Below are 16,707 nucleotides of genomic sequence, written 5' to 3' on the forward strand. Positions count from 1 at the left end.
ATTAATAACTTCGGGTCGTTTACTTCCTTTTTTATTAACTAATCGGCGCCGAATTTCGTATTAATAGCAGTAATAAGTTATAAATTAAAATAAATAAAATTATTAATTATTATACTTTTAGTACTATATTTTACCCCGGTATATCTTTTTATAACGATAGATTTCTATTAATAATTATAGGGAGGAAATTTAGGTCGTTTACCCTTTTTTTAAATTTATTAAAACGATTATACGCTCTATTAACCTATACTTAGTTCTATAATACGAATTCCTCCTTTATAATTATTGTTACTAATATTTCATATAGCTCTCGTAATTATAATTACGCTAATAATACCCCTCGTCTATAAAAAAATCTATTAACTACTTTTATAATTCCTAAGCTTATACTTATAAACTATTCGTTTAGTTAATAACTAAGGTCGTTTATAATCTTATAAAATAGGGGTTGCCCCTATAGCCCCTTTTTTTTATAAACCTTAGTTAAATAAATTAATATTATATTAATTTACTTATTATTAAGTTAATCCGTAATTCTATATATTTACGTCTTTTAATAATCCGGGTTAATATTTACTTATTTATAAGAAATTAGGATTCTATTTAGGATCGGGTTTTATCCTCTTCTTTTTTACCTTAACTCGCTAAGGGTTATACTCTAGCTTATACTTATATTAATAATCGTTAGTATATTTAATTTTAATAAAAATATATTTAATCCGCGCACTAATTATAATAAATCCGTATTTTTATTACTTAACGAATTTATTAAAGTCTAAGAGATTTTTACTTTTTTTTATTATCTTACTATTATTCTCGTTTTTATTATTTTTAATAATTATTATTACCTTTTTAAATTACTAGTTATTATACTTATTAAGATCCTCTTTTTTATTTAGTATAAAAGGGTAGGTTTTAGTAATTCTTTTTTATAATAATAATAATAAACGTTTATATTATTATAAAAAGATATAATAATTAGTCTCGGGATCTTTACTAGTTACTAATTTTTATTATCCTATATACTTCTAGCCTCTTAAGCCTCGTACTCTTTATAATCTCTAAATAACTTCTTTTTTTAACTTACCTCTTTTAAGGTAATATTTTATAAAAATAGTTAAAAATAAATACTGGGCGGCTCGTAAAAGAGCTATATAAGTTATTAAGAACTATATAGGCCGTTAAGTATAGTTAATAAAGTTAAGCCCTTTTTTTTATAAAATTATAAATTTTAAAAACTTATCAAAAATACTTACTTATTACTCATACGTAATAGGGTTAAATACTTTAAAAATTTTATTTTTTACGGCCTCTTAGTACCCTATTTTATATTTTTTAAATAGTTTTTTTCGTAGCTTAATTATAATTAAGTAATTATTACTTACTAATAATCCCTTTTATTATTTAGTTAATTTCTTAAAATTAGTAATCTTATGCCGGGAGCTAATATAAAAAAAAGCCTTTTAGTAGCCTTTTAAAAAATTCTTTTTTTTTTTTTAAATCCTCGTCTTTTAGCCTTTTTTTTAGTTAATAATAACTTTAGCAAGAGGTCGTAGGATTATTTTAGGGTAGCTACCTTTTTTTTAGTTTAATCTCTAAGATCTATAATATTCTTAACTTAATATTATTAAAACCTTTAAATCCCCTCCTCTCTTATTAAACTATTCTTTATATTATATTCTTAAATAATACTTAAGGGGTAATTAAGAAAGCTATAAAGAAGTTATTTAAATTACGGGCTTAAAGTCGTATTTATAAAATCCTCGTAATAATAGACTTTTCTATATACTATAAATCTCTTAGCTTAATAACTCCTATAGGGTTACTTTTACGACTAAATAAGAATATTTACGTTTAAAAATCCCCTTTTTTAATTACGTAGTACTTTTTTATATTATATTATTAAGCTCGTTCGTTATATTAATTAATTAAATAAGTAGTTATTACGTAAGTATTTCTTTTTACTAATTTAACTAGTTAATTTCTAATTACGGGCCGGTTACGAAAAAGTTATTTAATAAAAAAGCTACTTAGGACGATAATAAAAGGCTAGTTACTTAAATAGTTCTATTAATTAATATAATTTAATATAATAAACGTCGACCTTTTATAAATAATAAAGGGCTATAATTACTTAATTCCGTATAGTGTTTAAGAATTGCCTCTTTTTTAATTTATTTTTATAAAGTTAATTAATATAAATCTCTTATCCCGTATAGTATTAAAAAGTCATCTTTTTTATATAATAAGATACCTTATTAATCTATAATAATAGAATTTAATTACTAATTAGTATTAATATCCTTATTATAAAATAATTAATTCGAACCGTAATTAACGAAGAGATTAATTAAACTATATAAATATTTACGTAATAAGTATAAAAAGGAGGTTCTAACCGTAGGTTAGGCTGGTTATAATAATTATAAATAGGGCCCCTAATTGGCCCCTGCGCAGTCGGCTATATACTGCGGTCGAATTAGACTTCTAATCCGACACTTTCCGGTTTCCGTAGTACAGAGGGGATAAAAAAATTAAGATATCTTCTTCGCTTGCTCCTCTAAAGTTTGAATAAGTTTGCTTCTCTGCCGAATCTTCTTGCCCCACTTATAAAAGATAAAGGGGACGGGCATGAGCACGACCTCGGCGACACCGACCGTAATGCCCGCGATGCGCGGTGTCAGGGCGGCGTACATGCTCTTGCCGACGAGCACCAACACGGCGCCCAGAATAGATCTGAAGACGAGGTTACCGGCTGAGGCGGAGGTCGCGTACATGCCAAAGACTTTTGAGATGTAGCTGGTTCCGTAAATGAAGACGAGGCCGAAGCCGTAGCCGAAGGGGACACCAGATAGGACACTCCAGTAAAAGGGGATGTCGATGGGTAGGGAAGTCAGAGCGAATGAGAGCTGGCCGACGGGCTCCAGGACCGCACCGATGCAGATGAGAAGGACGACTGCCTCTGGCTCCTGTTGGCCAGTCTCCGGGTTCTTGGGTTGGCGATTGACCAGCTTTCTGAGAAGCGGCTCGGTGGCTAGGACGAGCGCGATACCGACAAAGACGCCGAGGAAGGCGAGACCAGAAATGGCGACGCTCCAGCCGCGCTCGGTGGTGTAGACAATAGGAAATGCGACGTAGGCCAACTGGACGATGGCGTAAATGACAGATATGTAAATGTTCCAGAACATGAGCACGGGCTCAGTGAAGGACAGGATGAAGGGACGGGACACGGCCGTCCTGATTCTGCGGAAAATAGGGACGGTGTCGTCAAAGTCGGACCAGTATCTGTGGTCTTCCTCTTCTTGCCGCTTTGCAGCAGCCTTCTTTCTCAGAAGTGTAGGCCGGTACGTCTCTGGAACGGTCATGATGAAGAGAGCTCCGACGGCTGTTGAGATCAATGACATCCAGTTGAGTGATCTCCAGCCGAAGGCTTCAACGAGAAATCCGCCCTGTCATTATTGTTAGTGACCTGGGCCGAGGATCTTGAGTGATTGGAACTTACCATGAGAGGCCCGAGGACGGGACCGTTGAGGGGTCCGAATGAGTACACTGACATAGCCAGCGGCAAGTATTTGGGGTTCGTGATGTCCATGATGGAGCCGCCAACGTTGGAAAGCATGACACTTCCCGCGACAGCACTGGAGTTCGTGTGAGCAACTGATCTTATAAGTGAAGGAACAATGTGAAGGCGGCTTACCCTAAGAAACGTGCCACGATGACCATCGTGAAGTTGGTTGCCAGTGCGGCGAGAGGAATCAGTCCCAAGAATACTGTCAGGCCGCCAATGTACATTGGTCTTCGGCCGAAGGTCTCACTCAAAGGTGCCATGATAAGGGCACCAAGGGCAAGGCCGACGAGGTAAAGAGAGATACCGAGGAGAGGTAGCGAAGGGTTGGTGACGTTGAGCTCTTGGCTCATCTGGGTGATACCACTGGAGTAGGCCGTCGAGTAGATGCCCGTAGCCAGTGTCGTCAAGGCAAACATGGCGACGACGAGCACACGGTAGGCCGTCGACCAGTTCTTTGGGTCATCCGGGTCTCCATCCCAAAAGTCGACACGGAAGGCCTTGAGGGCTGTGGGCGGGCCCTCGTCGTCTTCATTTTCTGGCTTCTCGTCATATTTCTTAAAGTCCTCGACATCAAAGTCAAAGTCTGGTACGTAAAAGGACCATCGTGGAGGGAGGGCAGTCTTCTCGTTGAAGACACCCTCGATATACTCGTTGGCGACGGGGTAGTATGATAACCTGCTTAGCCGCGGCAAGCGGGAGAAGCGGTCTGATGGTGGTGGTTCAAGTCCAAGAGGTTGGAAGCGTTGGCTTCTTCGCATCCATGAGCTCCTGGCATTGATGAAGGAGTGCCTACCAGGAGGCGGCGGTGGTCTCGGTGGGAGAGGAGCGAATCTGGTCTGCTTCTGTCCACCTGGAGGGTAGAACTGTAGCCTGGCGGGGTCAGGCACTTGGAGAGAGTCCGACATGGTGATGGATCATTACTGCTAGCTTCCAGACTGGTAGCGGTGAGTGAAGGAGAGGGAATGGAGGTTTTCCTGTCAGTGATGGGCCTCATTGAGTGATAACTGCAAGAGGCAGGGAAAGGAGCCCGCCGAGGACGGGGACCGACCCTATCAGGACCATGAAGTCCAAGGGGCGAGAACCACATCATTCTCGCTTGCTGTGCTACGCATGTCTTGGATAATTGACGGGCAGCGTCTAAAGCAACGCAGGCCTTACATCCCACGCCCCCCCTCCCCACATGGCATACGTCGTTGTAGCCGCCAGCTCGGGGTGGCTGATGATGAACACAGCTCATCATCATGCTTGGGGACCCCAGGGCCGGTGATCGACTAGGATCACCTTGGGTGCGGATCGGCGGCACCGCAGCGATAACCCAGGAATTATTAATTTCTCTGAGGACTCCTGAATCAACGAGACGCGACGGGGGAGGGATGGGATGGTGCCCACAACGGACGACCGCAGCGGGCAAGCCGCAAAGATGATGTGCCAAAAGGAAAGCCTTTCGGGTGGCCCATGCCCCCCTATCCCGGCAACTACGCGTCAAACCCCACGTGCCGTTACGGGTTGGCGTTATATCAAACTGTTTTAAGGACTTTCGACCCGAATGTGCGTGGGTGGAGTACGTACCCTCCGTTGGATCGAGTCAATGCGACGCTGGTGAGGTTCCTAGTGGGATAAGACCAGGAAGCCCCTGTCGGTCGATTGGTCCGTACTCAAGGAATATTCCCTGGCTATGCACGGGCGATCATCCTGCAGGGGCTCAAGTAGAGATGGCAGGGTCAACGTCCGTCGTCTGCCAATGATAGGAGGAAGGGCGACTGGACGACAGGATCTGAGGGAACCAAGGTGCGGCGTCTAGAACTTGTTGTGTGAAAGAGATTGCAGGTGCCAACTCCAGTCGAGGCGGACAAGCGGGGTTCTGCTTCTCTCTTTCTCTTACTCACTTGCCGTTCTGGGTTCTGGGCAGCAAAGGCAAAACAAACTCATGGAGATTTTTGACTTGTGACAGTGGGTGGGTGTGGGTTGTGTCAGTCCCAGATCTCTGGCAAGAGAGGCAAGCACGGCACTCATTCATCCACCCGCTCACGCCGTGTGGCACATATGCTCCGCAGAAGAAACTCTGGGTTTGGGATCTTTTCCTTTGCTGAGACTTGAGGGGATTATGGAATATGTACTACCTAGCCTTATGTCGGCATCACGGCACGGCAAAAGAGTGCCTGGCGAGGTATCACTAGGCCGGTGGATGAAGTATCAGGATATGTGCAACGACACATTTGTACGTTGATGTGAGGTGTTTGCAAACAAGGAGGCCCAAAGTCGAGACTTTTCAAACATCGATCAATCGATCTTCACCTCCTCAGGGAGGATTGATGATCTCGCCATTACCCTGCATTAGTGTGGCGACAAATGCAACATGCCCTACGTAGCACCACCGAGATGTACGATAAACTGGATTCAATGTTTATGCCAAGCGTGAATAATTTCTAAGAAACAGATGTACATGGAATGAAGTCATCTCGAGTACACTTAGTTCCATTTTATACTTTGTATCGAAATGAGATGGCAAAATGAGATGCCTGCAGTCTATAACCTCGTTCTGGAGTGTGGCGCATCGTTTTGGCAAGAGAGGTATGTTTGAACTTGAGGTAATACGAGATATGATCATCGAATTGTGGTATCGAACATAAGAAATGAAGTCTATGGAGTCCCCGAAAACCGCTAGTTTTGCCTAATAATCCCGAATCCGAACAAGATATTTACAATGAAGATTGGACGCCTTATGAGCAATTTGAACTCTGTCCGTTAACGTCTGTGAAGTCCCCCCTGATATCCGACAACGCCCTGCCTCAAAACACTAGAAAGCTTTTCTCAATACAAAAGTCGATAACCAAGTGGCTGTTTATTTTGTCTTGAAAGCCTGGCCAATGGCGCCACCGGGGTGGTTCTTTGCAAAGACTGATGATACCGATGAGTACATCTCCTTTGAAGCAACATACGCCAAGGCATCGCCCATGGCAATGGCCATGGTCGTAGAAGTGGTAGGCGCAGAGACGCCAAAGGTATCCTTCTCGGACTCGGGGATGGGAGCAGGGAGGAGGATGAGATCAGGGCGGGCCTTTGCGATCTCGCATGTCTCCATGCTGGTGGGTGAAGTGAGGAGGATGAGAGGGCACTTCTTGTTGAGGTGAGGCAGGAGGAGCATGAGCTCGGGGGTCTTTCCGGAGAAGGTGATCATGATGAGGGTGTCGTACTCTCCCACAATGCCCAGGTCACCGTGGAGGGCCTCAGTGGGGTGAAGGAAGACGGCGGGGAGACCCAAGCTGCTGAAGGTGGCAGTGAGCTTCTTCGCAATCCAGCCAGACTTGCCGACGCCGATGAAGACGACCTTGCCGCGGTGATCGCGGTGGCGGACAAGAGCATCAACGGAGCGGTAGAAGCCGTCGCGGCAGACGCGCTCGGAGGAGTAGAGCTGAGTAAGGGCCATGAGGGCGTTTGCTTCAGTGCGGAGGACGTGGATGGCGCCATCGAGCCGGTCTTCGTATGATGATGAGGCCCTGCGGTCCTCGTGGGTGACGTCGCGGAGAGGAGATCTGGGCATGGGTGACTTGGGACCGCGGATCTCATATGATTTGGCGAGGTTGACGTTGAGCTCTACGGGGCCGCGGCTGCGCATGCCCATAGCAGATCCAGAGCGAGGAGGAACCATTTTGAAATGTGTGTGGTGGAAAAGGGAGAAAAGGTTGAAAGGAGCGGGTGAGGCTTGATGTTTCTGTTGCTCGGAAGAAGTGAAGCAGTGAAATGGAGCCCGGCTCTGATTTGTTTTAATCAACTCTGTTGATGTTTGATGAGAAGAAGAAAGGTGGTTGGAAAGTGAAGCTGATGATCTTGCTGATGATAGACCCGTGATGGAGAGAGGAAGATCCGCTCTTTAATACCGATCAAAGGTGCTCGATCCATCGGATACCTTGGAGCCATCGATATCTCCAGTATATTCAGTCTAGTGTAACTTGTAAGCCTAGAAAAAAAGAGGAGTTTGGTCGTTGGGCGTAAAGCGGATCCTCAATTTGATGCACAGGGAGGTCCCTGGCTCGAGCCTATCATGGGCGATCTGCCGTCAAAGTTCATGACAGAGGGTGGGCATCCTTTTCCACAGCGAAGCGGTATCCAAGGTGAACCATGCTTCACCGTGTCGGGGGGGTACAAGCTCAGAGAGAGCCCTTTCATTTACTCTGGACATGCACGTTTGGCCGCGGTAAGAAGGCGTGGGAAGGGTGACGAAGTCGCAGTCTCAAAATAGCCCACAATAAACAACGGGCCAAGACTGGTAAACCCCCCTCCCCTTAATCCAATAGGAAACCTGACGCGAGGGTTCGTGCGCCTCCGAGGAGCAGGCATATGCCAGACTTTGCATAATGTAAGCCACCTCATCCCGCGAGAATGCTGTTATCAGTTCCCACCTCGGTTCATCGGTGGTATGTCTTGATTTGTTCCGGGACGGGATGGGGGGTTTGTCAAGCCACACCGACGCGACGGGACGACGTGGATATCCCGTGGACCGTCCATAGTGTATTATTCGTAGATATCAAAGAGAGAAGCTGGTCGAGCCTGGGTTCTGGGCCTCGGTGTACCTGCATGCTGGCAAGGGTCAGAAGAGGACATCTGCAGGTCTTGGCCATCTCCCCCAAACTCACTTCATCTCCGTCTAACCAGGACAAGAGATCGTCCCCTCTGATCAATCTGATGGGCGTCCGTGGCGTCCTGATTCGGGCGAGAAGCTGGGCCAAACTTTAATGTTTATCAATCCACGCTAGACGCATCTCTCCGTAGATTGCTTTTTTCGGTTTCTAAACGCCCCCTCGTTAATTCCTGTCATTCTACAGCTGTCGTGATCCCCTTCGAGCTGCGCCTGGTACGCCATGGCCCCCTCCCGCCAAGATAGCCGCCTGTTGGACATAGATTTAGACGCTGGGTGGCTAGGCTGGACACGTGCTGGCCGCCGTTGGTAGCACGGCAAGGTGTCTGACTCTGACATACGGTCCCCTTGCATCGCATCCAATGTTGTCCAGGCTCCCTGACGTGTCGAACCTCATCTGAAGAAGCTTTCAGATGACGCTGTCGTACTCAAGGTGAGTTTCTTGCTTATTTGGCTTCTTCTAGAAGGAAAACTACGTGTTGAAACCGTTCCTGTCTCAATCATCAGGCCTACTGGGCATAAGGAAACTCGCTCTCAGCCGCACTAAGGAAAAGACGACGCAATATCGATGGAGTCAACGTCATCCACAATTGCGATGACAAGGCGATTACGGATACCTATTCATTGAAACGGAATATATTTGACAGAGGTCTTTTTCTTTGTGTGCGCGCGCTAACGAGCGTCTTGCCGTCCTCCCCGGTGGCACCGCAATATGGGAGATGGAGGGGCTCCTTCGCCTCTTCGGGAAGTGGATGGGCGGAAAGGGTCACACCAGCGAAAGGAGTGGGCGGATGGCGTCTAGGCGCATCGGGGCTTAAGCTGTCTTTGGGCAGCTTTAACCGATAAATGGCGCCCAGAAAGCTGCAGACGCAAGCTGACATGGCAGAGCCTCCTTTCGAGGTGACATTTTACTTTCTTGGAGTCCCTGAACTTTACAGAGCACTCTCACCAGCCACAGAAGAAGGGTGGGGGCCCTGGAGGAGAGAGAGAACAAGAGTGAGTCAGTTTCATGCCCCTGTCCAGTCATCGTTGATCGACTCCTTTCTGGCCAAGTCGGGGCTGGGTTCAAGGGTGACATTCGGTCCTTAGTCCCTGGGTCCTCTTGGTGGCCAAGACACACCACACGTCTTCGAGGCTTTCGAGCACTACCATTAACTTTCTACTCACACACTTGGCTTGACCCGACCTTCTGGTCGGGAGCTGCCGTCTGTGCTGTTCTCTGCTAGATCTGGCGGCAGGGGAGCCTTGATTGCCTGCCCCCCTCCCTACTTTCCCTTCCCCTCCCACCCGAGAGTCAGACAAATTGCACAAGTTGCAGGTAGTGGCGAGGAAAACTCCAGTGCTCAAAGTCAATGGCGAGGAACTCGGATTCGTGAGTACTCAGTAAAGTGGTTTTTGCATATGCTCGGCTATGATCACCATTCTCTCACACCTTAGCTAGTCTTGGCTCTCAGTTACCCCAACTTACCTGGGGCGATGATATTCTGCCAGCACCTGCCGATATCCCGCCCCCAAGTGTGGCTGCGACCGCCCCTGCCTCCGAGCCCGGAGGCCAGCTGCCCATACCCACCCACTTACCTACCCACTTACCTACCTACCTACCTACCTACCCACCTACAACCACCACTTCGTCAACCTCGCCGTCGCTACCGCTACCGCTGCCGCTAATTGAAGCTATTCCTAACGTTAATATGCCGTAAGAAGAGAATAATCGCGAAGTTAACGATCCCTTCGTCTACTAGCATGCCGTTAATTACGACGAATACGGCTACGTAGAGTACGACTGCCCACTTTATAGCTAGCGTTTTTCTACCCTACCCGAGGCTAGAGCAGCACTTAACGAGACCTACGAGACGGCAGTCGCGATCGAAAGTAGCAACGCCTCGCAGAGTTAACCTACCTAAATAAGCGTCGCAAATCCTCGACCTCGTTCGAGCGAGTCAATTGGGCAGCTGGGCAGCTGGGCAGCTGGGCAATTAGGCTAATTAGGCTAATTTAACAGAATCGTTGACTTAGGCCAATTCGTCGACTTGGGCTAATACGTCGACTTGGGCTAACGCGTCGATTACCGTACTTTTTACTAAAATAATTCAAGTTAATTGCCGGCCTCTGATTGGCCTAGCCCATCCGAATGCTGACTACGTAGAGCCTAGCTCACGTGTGTACCCGAGACCGGCGGTCGTGTGGCGGCCGCAGCCACACTTGGTGGCAGAATAGCGGCAGCTGGTGGCAGAATATCATCGCCCCTTACCTGTACAACGGACCAATTTTTAGTCCAGCAGAGAGGTTTATCTGAAGGAGCCGTTTTCTTGGATCTGCACCCCATGGTCTCTTCATCTGTTCTTTTGCTCGCAAATCGGTTCAACGTAGCACTTTCTGGAGGGGGTTGTCTCGCAGTCTACGAGGGCTGAGGCGACCCCGACTCTATTTCCTTTCTTGGCAAATGTAGTCGACACTGTGAATGTGCCCTCCACGCCTCACCTTCAGGCTTCATCAAGAAAGTCAACCGAAACCAGGAACATACTACCTATTGACACGAACCATTAGTGTCTATTCTGGGAATCAGATCGGACAAGCGCGAAAAAGCCACGTCCACTTCACCTCGTCTCAAAACGTCTGTCGCATGTCACCCAAGATGGCAGCTATTGCAGACAGGATGATGGAATGACTGGCTGGTGCTGAGGTGCCTGGTTGGGGTTGGGGGTTTGGTTCGGACGGCGCCCGGCGCCCGGACTTGCGCCCATCACGGCTTTTCCGGACTCATGACGAACGGGTGCTTGTTAACGCGCGCCTTGCCGACCCTCACCCAACTGTGAAACCCGTGAGAAAATCATCGGCAGTTGTTGGCTGTCGTCCTCACCGGCCGTGATAAGAGCCTCAGTCTCAACTCTCTCACGGCATCCCCCCTCCCAACTGGCAACAGGATCCAAAACGGGGATTCAGATAAAATTGGAGAGATGGCTCTGCACCTGTGTAAGACCCAGCATGTGCAGAGGCCCAATGATGTCCTGACGGGACGGCTGCGGAACGTTATCGATGGCCCGGGCTCCTTTCTCTCTCCACTGATGAAGCTGCAGCAGTATGCAACTTGAGTTTCTCCATACATTCACTCTCTACTGAGAGGTTCTCGTCTCCCCCAACACGGCTAGGTCGGCCGTACCCTGCTTGTACTGTGCTGACAACAGTGCAGCAGGACCTGGTCGTTGCGTCTTCCTGAATCCTCCTTCCTTATTCCTTCTCGTCCATGTCAAGCATGTCTGAAAGTCTTGACCACTCTCAACTACCGAGATGGGTGGTGGAGTATTGTCTTGTCTCTCAATTCCGGGGCAACGGGTCGACTCCGGCCGTTCGACTCTTGTCCCCAAAACTCCAAAACTTCAAGTCTCCATCCAGTCTATCTGTCTCCAGGACCGTCCCAGATGGCCGCCCCGTCATACAGACATCAATATGCTATCGACCGCTAACAGTCTAGCGCATGCAGGTGCCATCTGGTTCTCGCCAAACTCTGTTTGAATGAATTGTGAATGCAAGTAAGGAAAGACGCGCCTCCCGCGGGCTGGTGGGGGGTTGCTTTACCATTCAAGTGTTTACTGTAGCATTGAACTTTACAGTCACCACCAGTATTTGCTTGTTGGGCCCCTTTTTTGCGCAAGCTACATTGATTGCCGTCCACAACCACGTCATTGCCCGCCACTACGGGACTCAACGTAGTAAAAAGCAATCATTGATGTTCATCTGACGTGGCTTCCTTAACCATAGAACCTTAATCATAACGGGATTGACGCGGCTGAGTGCTACTCTGATAGAAATTTTCTTCCTTGATTTGCGCTCAGCCCTTCGGTGAATCTAGAGAGTCGGGAAGTGGGCGCGCTTGGGGGGAACGGAGCGAGCACAGCCAGCGGCGCGGCGGTGAACAGCCCAAAGCTAGATGGCACTCTCTGACTCTCTCACTCCCTCACCTTGCACCGCGGCTCACAAACTGCATGATTATGTGATAACTGGGCATTGGGCAAAAGGCGGCTCAGTTACCAATTTCACGCAAGAGGTTCCACAACACGCAAGCAAGCAAGGACGGCCCCTTGAGTACGCGGATGTTGTGGACAACAATCCTGTTCCCAGCCCAAGGGCCAACCCACCGGCTGTGGCTCGAGCTTGCCGCGCGCTCGTTCGGGAACAGACTTGACGGAAGTTCAGAACACTGGATTGAACCCCCAGCAATCTGTTTGTTATCGGCAACGCAGGGGAAGGGATAGCATCATTGTCGACGAACTGATTCGCCGCTTTCTTTCCATATCACTATCGGATATCCAGCCGGGTACAGTAGGAGACATGGTGCTGCGACGAGCCCCTACATTGTAGATATCCCAGACTACCTGATGGAGTACAGAGGTGTCTAGGCCTGCCAGTGCGTGTGCGCAAACATCTGAGGCTCCGGCAAACACCGGCCGGATCTTCATGCAAGATTGGATTTTCAATCATTTTGAGTTTTTCGTTTATTTCTCCGACTAATATAAGCCAAGTAGATGTTCATATTATTTTCTCTCTCAGACACCGCAGCTAAGGAACCTCAAACAAGGTTGAAATTGATAACCTTCCAATGTAGACAGCATTGGCAGTAATCAATTCGGCATCAGCGATCCGAAGACCTCGTCAAACGTCCCGAAGATGCTGGCCATATAGGCTACTCATGAGCACTAAGCTGTTGGTGCGTCCCCTTGCTGCAAGCCATACCGCCAACTAAGACGAAGGGGTCTTCAGATAATGCGCGATTGCGCAACACCGCAGTGCAATACTAATCCACAATCGCGACGCAATGCGACGTTGAGCCTGCAGCCTTACGACGACGTTGATACAAAGAACAAGAGCCCGCGCTCGTCCTCGCCGACCGTCACCGGCGAAGGGGGACGAACGTACGAGCGGCATTGAATTCTGTGCGATGATCAAACTCGCTGATTGCCGCTCACCCGCGCCCCGCGGCCGAAGAACCAAAACTTGAACCATGCCCTGCCGCCCGCCCCTTGAAAAGCCCGAGCGAGAAAAGAGAAGAATGATGTGATGAAGGGTATCCAGAATTCCTTAACTTTGTTGTCCTTCCCAAAGAAATTCTAGAACTTGGGAGTCTCGTCTTGGTGCCCAGAATTGGGTGATCTCGCTCCAGGAGAACACGGACCCTTACCTTGTCTTTCTTGCTTAGCAAGATTAAAGGGCGACGATCTGAGCATCACACAGGGGAGGGGGTCAAGTGTGGGGTCTACGGTCTACCTACCATTACGGCGTAAAAGGCTGTCTTTACACGTATCTGGCATTTTCGGACTTTCATTTATCTACCTACACCACAGACCAAGTAGCATCTTGACGGATGCACTAACGGAGAAGACCCCCGTCCTGCCCTCGCCTACCGTAGCTGCGTGCCCATGGGGGTGGATGGAGGGGTGGGTTATCGACTGCGCAGAAAAGGAGACAGCTCCAAAATTCAGGGACCAGAAAGATTGTTGGCTGGGAAGGGAGGCATCAACGGAAGAGGCAATGATTGCACGTTTCATCGTATTCGAATATTGGGAATAAGAACTGTTTACAATCTTACTTTGGATGTAAAATGCTTCCGGGCAGTCTGGGCAGGGTGATGGAAATTGCCTCGCTTGAAATCTATGTGATTGTATTGTAGGAAGTAAATCAATGCTATGAAAGATCCAGATGCCAATTTTCACAGCCCACGCCATTCACCGGGCCAAGAAGTTACACAGTCAGACACTACAGATACTAACTAAGATAGGGTAGCTCATGCCTTGACATCAGCATCGGCATCTTCGATCTCCAGACGGGTGCCGTATACGGTTACACCCCGGCCAGCATCATGCCTCGTCTTCTCAAACTCCTCAAACTTGAGAAGAGCGCTCTTGGGATCCAGCACAAACTGCCGGTGCCAAGGTCCGACGAACAGTCCGTCGGGGTCAACCTCATCACGCACACGACGCCACTGGACCATGTCATCACCGTACCACTCAGCAAACTCCTCGTTCTTGACGCTGAAGTTCTTAGCCCAGTGCGGCTTGCCACCGAGGTCACGCATCAACCACTCGAAGCCCTGCATCCAGCGCTTCAGGCCGGGTGGGTCGAGGTCGTAGGGACGGTACATCGTCGCGTTGAGGTTGAGCGTGGGACCGTCCTTGACGGTGCTGTCGAGGAAGGGTCTGTTGCGCTGCTCAGCGCTGGTGTGGACGGTGGCGTCGCAGACGCGGACCTCGACGGGCGAGTGCACGTAGAGGCCCTCAGCAGAGAAGGGAATGCCGTGGTCGACGTAGTCGGGGTCGCCCGGCTTGAGCTTGTTGAGCCAGGATCCGAGACGCATCAGGGCCTCGGGCCCGCGGTGGAGCGGGATGGCCCACTCGTTGACGAATTGGCTGTAGAGACAGTTCATCCACAAAGCCTTATCCATGGGCTGGATGGCTGATGAGGTGTAACCATCATTGAAGCCGTATTGCATGCCGAACACGAACCTGTAGAACGTCAGTTAGTCTGTTGAGTCCGTCGACGACGTCGGACGAGGTTTATCAAGGGATGGGCTTCAGCTTACCATTCAACCCAGGGCAGGATGCGAGGGATGTAACGCGATAGGTAAAGGAGGTTGTGGTATATGTGATAACCGAGAGCTCCATCGTAGTAGCCGACTGGCGGATCTCGGTTCTTCTCCTTTCCGGACTCGAGGTCTTCCTTTGTGACAATGTCTGCCTTCCAGACCACGGCCCTCCTGGTATAAGGCAGCCACCACACCCGGACAAAGTCGGACTGGGTCCACAGCTTGTTGTCTTGCTTCCAGGCGTCGAGCATCTTGTAGTCGGCCTGGATCGTCTGCTGCCAGTGCAAGCTAAAAGCCGGCACGGCACGGAAGCTGACCTCGGTAATGATGCCGAGGGCGCCGAGCGACAGCGTGGCGCCGCGGAAGAGATCCGGGTTCTCGTCCGGCGAGCATGAGACCGTCTCACCGTTGGCAAGGACGATCTTGAGGGAGGAAATGGCCTCGGAAAGCAGACCGTATTTCAGGGTGCTGCCGCGGGTTCCTGTGCTGATGACGCCGGCGATGCTCTGCTCGTTGACGCTACCCAGCACAGGGAATGAGAGGCCATGCTTATTCAGCTCCTCAGTGAGTTGCCATAGCCGGATGCCGGCTTGCATGACAACGAGACCAGTCTCCTCTGTCAAGGTGCGTTAGCATAGCTGTCACGAGATTACGCAGACGAGTGAGTGAGTGAGTGAGTGAGTGAGATGTGACATGAGGGTCTGTGCTTACTATCGACAGATAACACTTTCTTGAATCCATCGAGGTTGACCAGCCAGTTACTCGTGCACGTGAGGTCCGAAGGTGAGTGTGCATGGCCGACAGTGGTGATACGCCGTCTGCACCGGCGCGCAAGCTTGACAGCCTTCTCAACCTCCTGCTGCGACTGAGGCTGGATGAAGAGCTCCGGCAGCGATGAGAAGGTGCGCGCCCAGGTGGTGTGGAAGTGAGCCGACTTGGCCCGGAACGGGATGCCATCGGCGGCGGCATCATCGATGATGCCGCGAATGTGAGGGTCCAGGGACGCAACGGCGGCCATTGTGAGTGTCGGAGCCTGCTCTCGTCGACGATGATAATTAACAACTATTACACCGGGCTCGGAAGAAGCAAAGTCGAACTCCAGACGACCCGGATGATGATCCAAGGTTGAGGGGCTTTTGTTAAGTGCCGCCCGCCTCTCTCGTTGGCAAAGATTATGAATTGGACAACGCACCCTGAAAGCCGAGTGTTTTGGAAATTTTGAGGCTAATGACGGTTTATATGACAAAACAAGTTTAGCGTCCGCAATGGAGCACACCGCATCTTCTGGGTTTCTGACTTTCTGCGGTGCTTTCTGGTGCGACCGTACGACTGGCGCCAGGGATCGGGGGGATCTGTTTGTGGATGACGAGTCAAGGAGGGTGGCTTGAAACGGGAAGTCTCAGAGGAACATGGATACTGGGGGTTCCGCCACACTTATGCCGGCCGGCGAGGCCCGGAGGAGAAAAATTGCAGTTGGCAAGGATTCTTGCATTTGGGGGTCCTCCCATCCATGATCTCTCTTCTCTCTCTTTTGCGGCTTTGCCCAACTTGTCGTTCTGCTGTCACTCTGTCACTTTTGTCTATCAAGTTGTGGCAAGTTGAGACGAGGTGACACGTGCAATCGGTCCAAATTCACTTGGCAAAATAGCTCGCGCCCAAGGGCTTGGCCCAAGATGGACCACGCATAAACCCCACCACGCAACATAGCTTCGTAAGTATTGACGAGTTGATACTCTAATACCTTACCTATGTATCGGCACTGAGTCGAGTACCCTTTGAGCGTACGCGGCTTGAGCCTAGCCCTGGGAGAATCCGAGCTCACGGTTTCTGGGTACGCTAATAGAAGCGGACGGAGAAGAGCGGTCTCGAATGCCCACATAACAGTTATGGTTAATAACGAATTCTTCCTAGTCCAGGAGCCTGGCA

At 49.1% G+C, this 16,707-nt stretch overlaps 8 protein-coding genes across 8 annotated transcripts; 2 read left to right on the top strand and 6 right to left on the bottom strand.

Moving 5' to 3' along the window:
• Positions 1-2,534: 2,534 nt before the first annotated feature.
• Positions 2,535-4,473, bottom strand: CLUP02_11178 (major facilitator superfamily transporter; the record flags this gene model as incomplete). Its single annotated transcript, XM_049290146.1, has 3 exons — positions 2,535-3,449; positions 3,503-3,638; positions 3,698-4,473. 3 exons carry the CDS (start codon positions 4,471-4,473, stop codon positions 2,535-2,537), a joined length of 1,827 nt encoding a protein of 608 aa, XP_049147291.1.
• A 1,937-nt stretch (positions 4,474-6,410) lies between these two features.
• On the bottom strand, positions 6,411-7,217 carry CLUP02_11179 (SIS domain-containing protein; the record flags this gene model as incomplete). The annotated part of the gene is made up of 1 exon (XM_049290147.1): positions 6,411-7,217. One exon carries the CDS (start codon positions 7,215-7,217, stop codon positions 6,411-6,413), a length of 807 nt encoding a protein of 268 aa, XP_049147292.1.
• Positions 7,218-7,348: 131 nt separating this feature from the next.
• Positions 7,349-8,302, top strand: CLUP02_11180 (uncharacterized protein; the record flags this gene model as incomplete). Its single annotated transcript, XM_049290148.1, has 5 exons — positions 7,349-7,381; positions 7,410-7,511; positions 7,587-7,763; positions 7,809-7,983; positions 8,028-8,302. The coding sequence occupies 5 exons, from the start codon at positions 7,349-7,351 to the stop codon at positions 8,300-8,302; spliced, it is 762 nt and encodes a 253-aa protein (XP_049147293.1).
• A 1,378-nt stretch (positions 8,303-9,680) lies between these two features.
• Positions 9,681-9,872, top strand: CLUP02_11181 (uncharacterized protein; the record flags this gene model as incomplete). The annotated part of the gene is made up of 1 exon (XM_049290149.1): positions 9,681-9,872. One exon carries the CDS (start codon positions 9,681-9,683, stop codon positions 9,870-9,872), a length of 192 nt encoding a protein of 63 aa, XP_049147294.1.
• A 1,162-nt stretch (positions 9,873-11,034) lies between these two features.
• CLUP02_11182 (uncharacterized protein) lies at positions 11,035-11,310 on the bottom strand (the record flags this gene model as incomplete). The annotated part of the gene is made up of 1 exon (XM_049290150.1): positions 11,035-11,310. The coding sequence occupies one exon, from the start codon at positions 11,308-11,310 to the stop codon at positions 11,035-11,037; it is 276 nt and encodes a 91-aa protein (XP_049147295.1).
• A 1,999-nt stretch (positions 11,311-13,309) lies between these two features.
• Positions 13,310-13,924, bottom strand: CLUP02_11183 (uncharacterized protein; the record flags this gene model as incomplete). The annotated part of the gene is made up of 2 exons (XM_049290151.1): positions 13,310-13,418; positions 13,542-13,924. 2 exons carry the CDS (start codon positions 13,922-13,924, stop codon positions 13,310-13,312), a joined length of 492 nt encoding a protein of 163 aa, XP_049147296.1.
• A 59-nt stretch (positions 13,925-13,983) lies between these two features.
• Positions 13,984-16,062, bottom strand: CLUP02_11184 (sugar 1,4-lactone oxidase; the record flags this gene model as incomplete). The annotated part of the gene is made up of 4 exons (XM_049290152.1): positions 13,984-14,701; positions 14,779-15,397; positions 15,493-15,974; positions 16,058-16,062. 4 exons carry the CDS (start codon positions 16,060-16,062, stop codon positions 13,984-13,986), a joined length of 1,824 nt encoding a protein of 607 aa, XP_049147297.1.
• A 289-nt stretch (positions 16,063-16,351) lies between these two features.
• CLUP02_11185 (uncharacterized protein) lies at positions 16,352-16,660 on the bottom strand (the record flags this gene model as incomplete). The annotated part of the gene is made up of 1 exon (XM_049290153.1): positions 16,352-16,660. The coding sequence occupies one exon, from the start codon at positions 16,658-16,660 to the stop codon at positions 16,352-16,354; it is 309 nt and encodes a 102-aa protein (XP_049147298.1).
• Positions 16,661-16,707: the final 47 nt, after the last annotated feature.

This window comes from Colletotrichum lupini, chromosome 5 (genome assembly GCF_023278565.1).
Source record: "Colletotrichum lupini chromosome 5, complete sequence".
Lineage (NCBI taxonomy): Eukaryota > Fungi > Ascomycota > Sordariomycetes > Glomerellales > Glomerellaceae > Colletotrichum > Colletotrichum lupini.